This window comes from Caretta caretta, chromosome 11 (assembly GCF_965140235.1).
Source record: "Caretta caretta isolate rCarCar2 chromosome 11, rCarCar1.hap1, whole genome shotgun sequence".
In the NCBI taxonomy this organism is placed as follows: Eukaryota; Metazoa; Chordata; order Testudines; family Cheloniidae; genus Caretta; species Caretta caretta.
In genome coordinates, this window is record NC_134216.1 from 38,568,205 (window position 1) to 38,581,766 (window position 13,562).

At 41.4% G+C, this 13,562-nt stretch overlaps 1 protein-coding gene across 2 annotated transcripts in view; it reads left to right on the forward strand.

Annotated features, from left to right (window-relative positions):
* CERS6 (ceramide synthase 6) overlaps positions 1 to 10,610 on the forward strand; it is a 217,068-nt gene extending 206,458 nt beyond the window's left edge. The window contains exons 9-11 of one of the 2 annotated variants that reach the window (XM_048869580.2): positions 728 to 884; positions 1,905 to 1,928; positions 6,659 to 10,610. In XM_048869580.2, the coding sequence (XP_048725537.1) occupies positions 728 to 884; positions 1,905 to 1,928; positions 6,659 to 6,820 (343 nt within the window). In that variant the 3' untranslated portion in view covers positions 6,821 to 10,610. The remainder of the gene's footprint in view (positions 1 to 727; positions 885 to 1,904; positions 1,929 to 6,658) is intronic. The other variant, XM_048869582.2, reaches the window with a different exon arrangement.
* Positions 10,611 to 13,562: the final 2,952 nt, after the last annotated feature.

Here is a 13,562-nt window from a genome sequence, read left to right on the forward strand (position 1 = left end):
TCTAATAATGAATTTACTGCCATATAGTTGAATGTTCTTTGTCATAAGAAGTGTCTGATAGCAAGTATTGGTTACTATTTTTTATATATCTTTTTGCTCCAAATCAGACAAATCCCTTTCAGAGAGGGGGAAAACTGTCATTTTATTATACCGGTAAAATGGGTGGAGTGTTGGTGGCATTATGTTGTACTCAGGCATAGTATGATTTTAAGGTCCCTCCTCAGAGGAATTAGGTTACCTGGAAGTGAGAGGTGTCCCTCTTGTTTAAGTGTTTCATTGTTAGCCTCTGATGGACGTGGTGGAAAGGGTATACTCTATGTGAGGAGGAAAATAATCTGAAGAATGGGAATCTGTCATTCCCCTGGGATTGTCCAGGATAAAGAGGTATTAGAGAGAACCCGTGTCTGGTTACTCACCAGCTCTGAAAAGGGGGGGGGGGGGGAAGTGTAGTACTTTTGCTTTCTACATGTGGTGTTTGCTGGTTGAAATTAAATAGTGAAGGTGATGTTATGCAGTCATTTACCTCTTGAGACACAGAGGCACAGATGACGCTTTATCACGCCTCTTCCAGTGCTATTCAGTCTGTCATTATAAATCTGAGAATTGAATATGTGTGTGGATACCATCTAATCAAATATTTGTCATCTTAATTAGAAAAAGGGCTCCTTTTTAGATTACTGTTGACTTGAACGAAATGTAAGTATTTTTGTCTCCCTCTCTCTTTTAGGATATTGAACACAATGCTGTTTGAATTGTATGAAGCTTTGGGCAATTTTCCTGCCTTGTGGTTCTTTAACATGTTGCTCATAGTACTTCAAGTCCTGCACTGTTTTTGGTCTTATCTAATCGTAAAAGCAGCTTATAAAGCTATCTCCAGAGGCAAGGTAAGGTGACACAAACACTGTCTGATGTTTTACAGTAAACATTTTGTTTGTGACGTTTTTAAAATTAGTAAATAGCACTTAGTAATTGTCCAGTGATTTGTTCTTTTTCTGACCCAAAACACAGACTTGAGGACAGATGCTGTATTGTGATATGCTTTTCCTTCCTTTAATGGAACGCTTACTAGCTTTGTTCCTTGATAACAAATGTACTAGATGTGTGAACTCCAAATACATGCATTTTTAAGACTAGGATTATGTTGTGGTTAATGCTTCCTTTTTTAAAAATAGGTGTGTCAAATCCCACTACACATATAGGAGCTGTGTAAATAGCACTTGTTTGCATTCTGCCAGTTCTGTTTTACTTCCTTTCATAGAATATTTGGTGAAAAATGTCTGCCTCCCAATTGAGAAGAACAATAAAATTAACTGAAACCTGTCATGCTGCCTCTTTGGTAATTGGCAGAGATGTGGGTCTGAACTCTTTACAGTCTTAAGCATCAGGGGCCTTTTGGCTGAACAAAGGGCCATATTTCCAGGAGCCAAAGGGCCATGCCTCTTTGTACAAAATTAACACATTGTTGCCACCCTTCTATTTAAAAACAGGGGTGTGGTTCACAGTGTCTACAAGCAATACAATATGTCCAGACTACTCAAATCAAGATGCCGAGCCATCCTGTCTGTGGGTGCGGACTAACAAGGGGCAAAGCACTTAAGCATGTGCTTAACTTTAAGCATGTGAGTAGTCCCACTGAAATGAATGGGACTGTTCATGTGCTTAACTGCTTGACAAGATTGCGGCCAAAGTGCGCAGCTCCTTTTTGGATTGAGCCCACCTGATATCTGCTGCCCCCTCTGTATTAAAGATGTGTACTGCCATGGTCTGTGATTTTTGTTTGAGGGCCACAGTTGGGACACCTCTGCTTTAGCAATTCTAAGCCTCAGTGATCCTGATTTCACACCAGCAATACTCTGACTTCCTTACTCTACTTGTTTATCCTTTTCCTTGTGCTGTCCTGGAAGGCTGGAAAGTGGAACCCTTTGCATGTAAGTTTCTCTGATTCTGCTGCGCGAAAGATGCATGCACACAAATCTATGTTTTGCTATTCCCTATGTCCTTCCTCCCTGATTCTTCTGATTGTTACATCTGCTTCTTGCTTAGGCTCTGTGTTTAGAGGCAGGGACTGTTTCAAGCTTTGTGTTTGTGCAGTGTTCAGTGCTTACTGTGTGCCAACACTTGCCAGGGCTGAGCCCTGGCACCTCTAGGCTTGTCGCATCCGTTATGAAAGTAAAAAAATTGCATGAGCGCCAGCACTTAATTGGTTGAGCCCCGGCACCTCTTTCATTACAAATTAAGCACTGGCAGAGCCTCACCCCAAAGGACTCCAGTCTTGGTAGGGGTGTCTAGCCACTGTAATACAAATAAACATCATAGACTGTAGAGTAGCCTAACCCTCTGCTCTGGCACCATTCAGGTTGTGCATTTCAGTGCATGTCAGCTACCTAAAGAATTGAATTTAAATTTAAATTAATTCCGTCAAAGAAAACTGTTAAAACATTGTTAAGGCTGCAGAGTTAAGCATTCAGAAATAAGGAAATGACAAGATTAAGGATGTCAAGTATCAGAGGGGTAGCCGTGTCAATCTGTGTCCACAAAAACAACGAGGAGTCCGGTGGCACTTTAAAGACTAACAGATTTATTTGGGCATAAGCTTTCGTGGGTAAAAAACCCACTTCTTCATAGATGCATGGAGTGAAAATTACAGATTAGTCTTTAAGGTGCCACTGGATTTCTCATTGTTTTTAAGGTTAAGGATGCACCTGCAAGCTTAACTCTGCTCTCAACAATGCAATGTTAACTTACATGATCACATACTGTTCTGTTTCTCAGGTAATACAATACAAGAAAATATACAGTGTGGTATCCTAGCATTTTTTTCTCATTCTTGCAATTTGGGTCATTGTTATAATAGTCTAATTTTTTTTTATTGAGTTGGACTATTGGGACGCTTATTGGGGTTACCCAAGGTGTCTGGGGTGAATCACTACCACCTGCTCACAGCAGGCGCGAGTCTTGTTCCTGCCCGCAAGGAGAAACTCCCTCCAGCCACCAGCTAGCTGCTGGCAACACAAGCTGCTCCAGGATATACAAGCGCTGCTCTTTCCCTCTGCAAGCTAGCAATTTACAGACCCCACTCTGTTACTCTGGAGTACCAAGTTCCCTATCTTCTGGACACCCTCAATGCACACCAATCCACTGCCTCCATTCAGTTCACCTCCACTTCACCAGTTTCATCTCAGTTCAACATTTTTCTTAGCACGAGGCACTCAGATGTATCTATAGTAAAACCAAATTAAAGTTTATTTGCGAGAGCATGAGATAAAGATTCAAAATACAGGCACATAAAAGGATTTGGAAACATCAGGCTACAGGTAAAAGAAAAATATAAGACACAAACTATAGTTACTATAGTTATAGTTATTAAGTTACTTTCCTGTCTGATAAGGTATTTCACATCCAAATGAGTGCTAAACAGCACTTGTAGTCTAGAAAGCTGGGACCTAACATTCATGAGATAACCCCTGCTGGCATAGTCACTCCTTTGTAATCCTCCCTGTCCTCTTTTTTTCTTCTCTTACACAGTTACAGACTATTGTCCTTCAACCCACGGCTCCCCTGTTCAGAGACTTTTATTGGGGTTCTTTTGTCTTTGAAAATGCTGAAGACTGTATCTGGCCTAGACTGTAAATACAAACCGGGTCAGTCCATGGATGTCCCTTCTCATGTTGAATGGGTCAGATCTCAGGTGATAGGTTTCACTCTCAACAGAGTAGGAATACAATATTCTACATGTTACATAGCTCTAAAATTGTACAAACATCTCTCAATAACTGTGACAATCAGTAGTTCTTTGCTTTCGGCAGAGACTATCCATGACTCCCCTTTTGATGAAATATTGAGAAGATGGTTTGGGGTAATATACTTGTCTGGGCATGTCTGTGTCACAACTACTTATACAACAAGTTCTCTTTTTCAGTGAGGTCTATATGTTAATAATTTAGTCAGCAGCCATATAATATTCAATTTATTTTCAACCAGCAATAATCTTCATCAGGTGCATTTGAGCTAATGAGGTAATCAACTATGACTGTAGTTTACCAGCTAATTTTGGTAATCAACATATGCCATCTTATTTTCATTCTTTACTCTGTGTTATACCTAATCTGTAGAATCAGAACTGGAAGGGACCTCGAGAGGTCATCTAGTCCAGTCCCCTGCAGTTTGTTTTAAAGAAATGGTGTGCCGTGTAGTTGTCATTATAAATGACCACCCGGATTCTGTTTGTTTGACGTACACTGAATAGTACACAGTACAACAAGGTGCTACACCTGTATCTAAAGTTATAAAAACAAAAACCCTGCTGCTTATACATTTTGCATTTTTTGAATATATAATATCTGATCACATAATTAATAATTGGGAGCACAGTTTAGAGCAGTGTACTGGGCTTCACTATAGTTACGCTGGTTTTACACCAGCTGAGGATCTAGCCCTAAATTTTCATACATTCATAGAATTAAAGGCCAGAAAGGACCATTAGATTATCTAGTCTGACATGTGTAACGTGTTAACAGGCCATTCTGCCTTGAATGGCCCCTTAAATATGTCCTACCAGGGCCAGCTCTAGTTTTTGACGCCCCAAGCAGTGAAAAAAACTGCCACCGCAGACGGCAAAAGGGAGAAGCTGCCTCCAATTTGCCGCCGCGGACGGCAGAGCAGAGAAGCTGCCGCCAAATTGCCACCACGGCGGAAAAACAGCCGCCCCTTTCAAACTGCCACCCCAAGCACCTGTTTGGAACACTGGTGCCTGGAGCCGGCCCTGTGTGCTACTTACTTATGCTAAACAATCTGTTCCATGTTGCTGTGATTGTTGGAGTACCTTTCCCAGACCTGAGGAAGAACTCTTAGTGGGTCGAAAGCTTCTCTCTCTCACCAATAGAAGTTGGTCCAATAAAAGATATTACCTCACTCACCTTGTCTCTGTATAACACAGGCTATTAAATTTCACCCATTAACCTCAGTATTGAGCCCATAACTTGTGTTTGACTAAAGTGTAATTCAAAGTGCATCATTTTATTTCAAGACTTTTAACAAAAAAGTCCCATTATGTGGAAGAGTCCATAGTAATATGTAATTGAGGAGTATAAAATGAAAATTCTGATTTGAGCAGAAGTCTAATTTCAAGGGCTTCACAGCTGCAGCATTACAAGATATTGGCATTAGGGACTGTACTTATTAGCAGGTACTTTGGAACTGCCAAGTGTGCCTTGTGCTCTATTCTCTGTTGGCCAATTAACAAACGTGGTCTGAAAGGAGTCATGTCAGTCATCCTTAATTGTGAGGATGGAGGTTGCTGTTGGAGCCTTCAAAGCAGTTGGGCTATTAAGACGGGGAGGTACTCTGGGCTTCTTCAGGAATGTGGAAGGATCCCTGGAAAAACTGAAACAAGTAGAGTTAAATTTCTTACCCAAGAGCACTAAACGTTTCAGAGAAATCACTTTGTCAGCTATTTTTTGCCCCCCACCAGTTCACACAAATTTATCACACTGAAGAAAGCTAGTGCCTGTGTTTCTAATCTGGTGTTACAGCGTGGATGGCTTCTTAATACATGTAATATAATAATATCTATATTAATAGAACCAAACATGGAAGGAAAAATTTTAAAGTTGCACATCACTGTTGGCCTGCAGGCCTCTTCCCATTAGTGGCTTATGGCTGTACCTAATGCACCTTCACTGATTTCCCCTCTCATTGCTTGCTGCCCATGCTGGCACTGCATTTCTCACCACCACAGGAAACACATACATGCCCTGACACAGGGCAGTGAGGGCAACTGTAGCATTCTTTACTTTCCGCCTCTTTTTGGCTTTGCCGCATTACACCTTACACTATATGACCGAAGTCATACATTTGAGGAATGCAATCGAGGAGAAGAGGAATTACTTGAGGAACTACCAGGGGCATAACTAGAATTGATAATAATAATGCCCACCTCTTTACTATAATGATTTTCAACCATCAACTTCAAAGAACTTTGCAAAGAAGAGTAAGTATCATTCTCCCCATTTCACAGATGTGGTATCAGATGCATATAGAGGTGAAGTGACTTGCTGCTGGTCAGTGGCAGAGCCAGAAAAAGAACCCAGACCTTCTGACTCTCAGTCCAGTGCCCTGTCCACTGGCCCAAATGGCCTCTCATTAATTAGTGTGAGGAAATTTAAGAAAGTGATAACTTAGGAAGAATATTCAAAAAAACATTTTTGATACTGTGATGAATTAGGCTGTGGAATAGTCTCCCCAGGGAAGTGGTGGGAATTCTGTCACTTGAGACATTTTACACTACACTGGACCACATACCAGAAAATGCACTGTAAAGAACAATCTTGCATTGGCAAGGAGATGGACTGGAATGATCTAAAGGGCCTGAGTTCCAAATGGTCTGTATGCAAACACTTTTGCACACATATCTGAACACTATCACTTGTGTGCCCAGGTGATAGTTTTGAACCAATGACTTTTGTGCAGCCATCAGTGCTTGAAGGGTGCCTAGGAAGGTAATTGCATGAAAGCATATCAGGTCTGAGGCCCCTTTTAAAATTCAGATTGAAAAGACTCTTCAGGCTCTCATTTCTCTGATTCTGGCATGAACTAGTGCATGCTTCATTATGTTGTCACGCAATAGCCCATAACATGCTCCTTCTCACACGTTCTTCAGGTAGCAAAGGATGACCGAAGTGATGTTGAGTCCAGTTCGGATGAGGATGATTCAGTACCTCGTTCAAATAATCCACACAACTCTACCACCACGAATGGGACCAGTGGTGCCAACGGGACAAATGGATATCTTACTGGTAGCACTTGTTCAGAGGACCATTAATCCTTGAGCTAACTCATGAAACATGAACAAAGTGAACTCTTTACTACTAGAAGTAAATAATAAATTGTGAATGCGGTTTGTTCATAATCTCAGCATCAGAAAAAAAAATTAGGAGTATCAAAGCATACTGATAGTGCACTGCCATATTTCCTGTTTGTGAATGAAGAGACACACCATTCTGTATATGTAGGCATGCTGTACATGTATGTAATTGACACAATCGGAGCAGTATTTTTATTTGTACTGTCCTAGAATATTATTTATTTGGAATATGTTTGGGGACTTACGGACAAAAGGGAATGTCCTTACTCTTTTGCTCTTTAGATTCTCAGTACTGGAGACCGACATGCTAAGATCTCTTCGGTCCATTCCTGTTGCTGTTGCCCAGTCTTCTATAAGTAGTAGTCTGCTTGATTTGTCACTCACAGTAAGCGATAACATGGCTTTACAGATTCTAGCTCCGCTCCAGATAGTTTTGCTATCTTTGTGTTTTAAAGTGCTAGTTTTGAAATCACCTCTAAAATCACAGTGGCCATTTCCCCAATGTAAAGTTTGAAAACGATGGATTAATATTTTAAATGGTGTCTAATGTGGTCAATTAGCAATTCAGACAAATCTGTGGTTATTGTAGGGTATTACTTTAGCATTGTTTTAAACTCAATTGGTGGTGAATTACATTAGAATAGACTTGATTACTTGTTCAAATACACAAGATACCTTTATGTCAACAGCAATGATAAACTTGGTACTTGCAGTTTAGTTCTCCTTTGCAAGTTTTAACTCTACAGACTTCAGTTTCTTGCATAGATTTCATGCTAAGAGATGATCCATTGTCAGAAGAGAAATGTTTGCTGAGGTGCACTGTTGTGAATCCAGAATTCATTCTTGAATTTGAGGATTTGTTCCTTTGAGCTGGAAAGGATGCGAGCAGTGGTACAATGACAAAACAGCAGCTGAACATTCGGGTTGCTTCAACAGACAGGATTCAGTGGAGATCTTGTTCTTATCATTCCAGATTTTTTGTCATACAGAAGTAGGGAGACTGCAGAATGTTTTGCACTACCAGACCCAGAGAAGTTTATTCATAGCAAACTTTTAGGGCACATCAGTATTTTTTATTGAACCTAGAAATAAAGCTGGGAATAGCTGTAAAATAATCTTGCTCTACTATTCAATCTGAGATTTAGGTGTAGGAGCAAACTGTGCTCCCAAAGGAGTCAGTGTGAATAGAAATAGACTATTCCTTTTTTGATATGATCATCAGTTTCTAGAAAACCCTTGGGTAAAGTATTGCGAAGAGGACCTCTTTAGTCTTCTGTGCTATCAACGGCAGTGCCAGCAGTAGGAGTGTTTCTGGGGATCAGTCCCTATGCATCCTGCTTTTCAACAGTGAAAATTAGAAAGAGGAAGGAAGGAGTAAACCAGAAACAGAAAATCATCTGTTACATTACCAGGGGTGAGAGCACCATCTTCAGCAGGAGCACTGTGAGCCAGAAAATGCTTTTGTTTCCTCACGCTATGCAAGTATCAAAATGCAGATGATTTCTCAGGCCGTAGAGTATTATTAGTGGCTTTATTCCATATGAATGGTACTGAAAAAAGCTACAAGACCATTTTATTTCTTTTGAAAGATTGATATTTATCCCATCTCTTTATCCAGTTAGTGTTTTGTGCTGGTTCTTGAAAGTCTCTGGAACCATCATTATGCATAAAGGCCCTTTGTACTAGCCAAAAATGTGCAGACAGTAAAGGCAAGGCAACAAGAGTAAAAATGGCCATTCCACTTCAGGGAGGATAAATGTAATAATGGCAGAGAGGAAGAGATGGAAGGAAAGGCAAATGCACTACTAGTCTGTACCGAAAATACCCTGAATCTGAGATCTGAAATGGTACGCTGATGTTGGGATTATAGAGAGAGAGCTTTTACGGTGAGACTATATTAATGGGATGTAGTGAATTAAAAATTATAATCTCTGAAAGGCCAACTGCCAAGACTATCATTAAGAATAAAGGCTTAAACATTGCTGTTTAGTGGGGTAGATGGCTGCCTCTGTTTGGACTCTGTCCCTTATGCAAAGCAAGGTGTAAGAAGTAGAGCGTCTCAGAAAAGTTTGGGAATTCTTGAAACTCCAAAGTTCTAGAATGCTGGTAAATGTTTCATTTTATCTAAGGATGCAGCCTTGTTTTAAAATAGCAATGTACGTAGGACACTAGCACCACGTCAGTATCTGGGACAGAGATTAATTAGAGGTTCCACCTCCCCTCCTGTACAGTCATGCAAGAGTCATCACAATCTGGCCTTTACGTCAGGTGTATCCCACTCATTTCATTATCAGCCCTCTCCAGCTGTCCTGGACATTCCAAGTCCTATTAGTAGCAGGAAATGGGACTCTAATTAAGATGTATCTGCATGAGGAAGATGTGATATTAAAAGTGGGTAGTTGGAAAAATAGGGATGGGGATCAGAATGTATGAAGAGCTTTGCTAACCATCACTGAACCATTGCTAAACACTCAATTCACAGTATTTGAGGGAATTGGGACATTCAGCAACTTTCTCCCATCCTTATCAGACAGGACCAAAACTTCAAAAGGTTTGATTGAACATGCTTTACAGTATTGTTCTCGGTCATTACGTCAATTGACAGGAGTCAAAACAGTTCTGACTCAGCCTTTGCAGAAGAATAGTGTTTCACTCCACGAAGAGAGTGGCATACATTCAAAAATAGTTTGTATTTGAACCTGTGCTTATGCTCTTATATTGAGAGAAATTGTAATGGGGATGGATCACTTTTGATGGCTGTTGTATATTTTTTGGGTAATGATGTATTTCACAAAACTTGTAAAGAGATTTGACCTGTAAATGGTTCACACAGCTCTGTATAATTGCAAAGGATTGGAAGGTTGTGTACATCAGTACATGTCAAATCATCATTATCCAGTTCCGAAAGAAACAAGAATTTGTATTCCAACTATATATTAGTATTTTCAAGCTCTTCGCCTCCTAATGAGCTATTTATCATTTTTGCCTCACTTCAACTTCTATGCTCCCTTTTTTGGTAGTACACTAAGAGACACTGTGGTTGGAATAGGTAAGTAGAAAAATGAAAAAGCAACAGACAGACTTTATTAACAAATAGTAAGAATTTGTCTTCCGTTTCTAATTATCCCTGACACACAGTAAACTAAGATTCAGTTCTCGTTGCATTTACTCTTTTTTAGCATTGACATGCAATATACAAAAAGGAAAGAACATGGTTTTAATCAAAAGTTGAGAGTCCTAGAATATGTTAAAGATCTAGTCAATCAAAGAAATAGGGGTGGAATTTAGATTGATTTGAGTCTTGACCAAGGTTATGTAGTGTCAGTTCTAAAATACCAAAATGTGACTCATGCTGTTTCCTTGTTGCCATTTTGTAGATATTTCTATGGATTATTCCATTTAATGTTTCCAACAGAGGTAGAATGGGTCGCAGCTTCCCTCTATATGCATCCAGATGTGCGTACTTCAACCTGGCATCAAATCTTTGTGAACATTCAGCATAGTCACTAATGCCAAAACCCCTTTTCAGAGAACCAGCCATGTGCACAAAAAGCTTCACGTACTTTCAAGTGGTTCTTCTGTTAAATCTGAGTCCATTAGGAGTGACAGAAAGTCACTATGTAGCTATGAACGCAACACTATTTCAAAAAAAACTTGCTCTGCAACCAAATGCCATTGATAATCAACATAAGTGTCTCTGGCTAGATACTACGCATAGGCTACACCGAATTTTCTAGAAATCCAATGCCTGTATTCGCAAAAGGAAAGGAGTACTTGTGGCACCTTAGAGACTAACCGGTGCCACAAGTACTCCTTTCCTTTTGCGAATACAGACTAACACGGCTGTTCCTCTAATGCCTGTATTATTCATCTCACTTAACTGCACATCATTATTCCAGCCTCCTGTAATTCTCAATGAAAGACAGGATGCCATTGGTTTTCTACTGTTGATACTTTGATATTTTTTTAAAAAATCCTGTTTGCTAAAGTTCATTCTTTGTATATTTCCAGTTAGCTACTACTTGTGAGATTTGTGAGAGAGGATCTGTTGAACACTTTGTAACGTTTGTTGTAACATAGACCAGAATAGGCCCAACCTCACAGTGTACTGTAAATTACAGTTGCCTTGAAACCACAAAGCAAAATCAGTTTGTATTATTTATATGCTTTGAGTGCTTTTGGTTTAGAAATGGGACCTAATGGGAATTTTACAAAGACAGCTTTTTTTTAAACAATGGTGGAAGTTTGGAAAAGTTGACATACATATATAGCCTTTACATTGTAAGGGTTTCTGACTGTAGTTGCAATGAAAACACAGTGTTTGAGTGTGTCTGTATTGAGTTCTCCATTTTTGAAATAGCTTCCAGTTCTAATAATGGAGGAAACAGTGTATATATTATGGTGTGACAGTTTAGAATCCCATCAAGCCTAGAGCTTTAATGATCAGACATGTCAAACTGTAAACCATGTGATTTGTAATGTTCTGTAGACCTTTACTGCTCTAAAATTATCTATGGAACAAAAACACATACATTCTGGGTCCCATAGAGCTTTGAGTCCCTTTAGCTGGGTCCATGAATTCTAAGGCTTTATTTTCCTACACATTAGCGATGTTATATGTGCTTTTTAGCTGAAAAGTCAGGGTGGGACGGATGACACAATTTCACCTGTGTTTTCATGACAGTTCTGTGCTTCAGCAACTCTCTCAGAAATACGATGTGTTAGAATTCCACTGTCTGAAGTACAGCGCTATATTAAGCAGTTAGAATTGTTTTATGCATAGATATTGTGCAAAACTTTGAGAGTTACTTTGTGTTTTATTGTTTTTTGGTTTCATTTTTAATATGGAACCAATCAATATTGTGAATTATTTTAATTTGGAGACAATTTCATAATAAACATAAGCATTAGGAATGTAATGTCAATTTCCTTCTGTGTTCTATGAAATGAAAACGTAGTATTTTCCAGTGTCCATGACACTATTTCCTAGCTTATGGGCTGTTACCCACACTCCAACACTTTTTTCAGCAGTCCCTTATATGCTTTTAGTTCTGTAGCTCTGTGGGAAGTTGTTTATGGCATTTTATGGAATTCAATAGATGAGAAAAAAAGTATACGTGGAATCCAACTTGAGGCACTTTGAAGGGGTCTGCCTGGTTCAGAGAATGGGTGCTCAGCGCCCATAAGGTGAGCCACCAAAAATCACAGTCACTTTGGGAATCTTGGCCCTTAGTTTAAAAAATGTACAAAAGAAAAAGGGACAAGTCATCACTGCTTCACTTGCCTCTCTCACCAGCCGAAGTTGTCGCAATAACCTTGTCTCTCAGATACTGTACGGTGGTATCTGTCTAGACTAGGCTAAATCTTATTTAAATGTCCCACTGTTGCTAACACTGATATAATTGCAGTTAGCATCATATTATTTAGGCTTGCACAGAGCACGTTTAATTGACTTGGAGTTTAAAAGGTTGTGATCACAGAAGCAATGTCTCCTCTAGGTTCCCAATGTTGCTATAACTAACACAGCTGCACCAGTCTTTGCAAAGGTGAGAACTTTTTAGAAAATGTCCGTAGAGTAGACAAGCTGGCTTACCAATTTATGAGAAGAGCTCCACTTTTCACTACTGATCTGATAGAGCAAAAGAGAACAAGCTTTTATTATAATGTGGAGAACTTTGGCTATGTGGGAATGCAGTGAGCTGCAAACACTTCTACATGTTCACCCAAGGAAAACCCACAAAAGACTGGGCATCTGGCAATGTCTGATAAAGTGTCAATGAATGAGGTGGGATCAGGCCAGATGGGACAGGAGGCCCAAAAGCCTGATCTAAGCCTTGCAGAGAATGAGACAACCACCCCCATAGTGCAGGCATCAGATGTATAAGACCCTTCACCTATCAGCTGATGTTTTGTCTCAGTAAGGAATGCAGAAGGGGGGGCGCTCTGTAATAATTAAATAGCTAATCACCACAATTAATATACCTACAGGATAAAATCTGCAGGATCTCGTAGGGTAGGTCTGCGCGAGGGTGTGGTTCCCCAGCTCTCCGACACGTATTTGCGCTAGTTCCCATCCAGCTAGCGCAAGTATAAATGGCAGCGTACCGCAGCAGCACCGGTAGCGGCTTGGGCGGGGCCGGATTTCAGTCCGGCACAGTAGGCACATGCCTGGGGAGGCCGGCCCTGTAGCGGCACCTAAACGTGAAAAGTGGGGTTACGCGGTTAGGGGCAAGCAGGGGGAGCGTCCGAGTCAGCCCGCCTGGGGGCGCTGTGAGCGTGGCTGGGTGGAACAGCTGCCGGAGGCGCTGGGAGCGTCCCAGCCCCGTCCCAATCTCAGCCGCCCCGCTGCCTCCGCCCTGTGCCCAGCGCCCCGTTCGCTTGCACCGGCAGAGCCAGCGTGTGGCCGCCGCGCCGGGCTGCGGGAAGGGCAGCAGGGACCGCTGGGCGTGCGGAGAGGTAGGGGCCCCCCCTTGCGCCTCACCAGGGGCAGGCGGGCTGCGCCCCAGCTCGGGCTGGCAGCACCGTGCATGGCGGAGGGTCATGCTTTCCCAGGGAGGCTGCGCCCTGGCCCGGCCGCTGCCCTGGGGCTGCTCCGCCTGTGGGCAGCGCTGCTGCGGGGAGGACCCGGGGCGGTGCTGGGGCGGGGGGGCAGAGGCACGGGAGTTCCGGGGCGGCTGGGGGTAGGAGCAGTGAGCGAGCT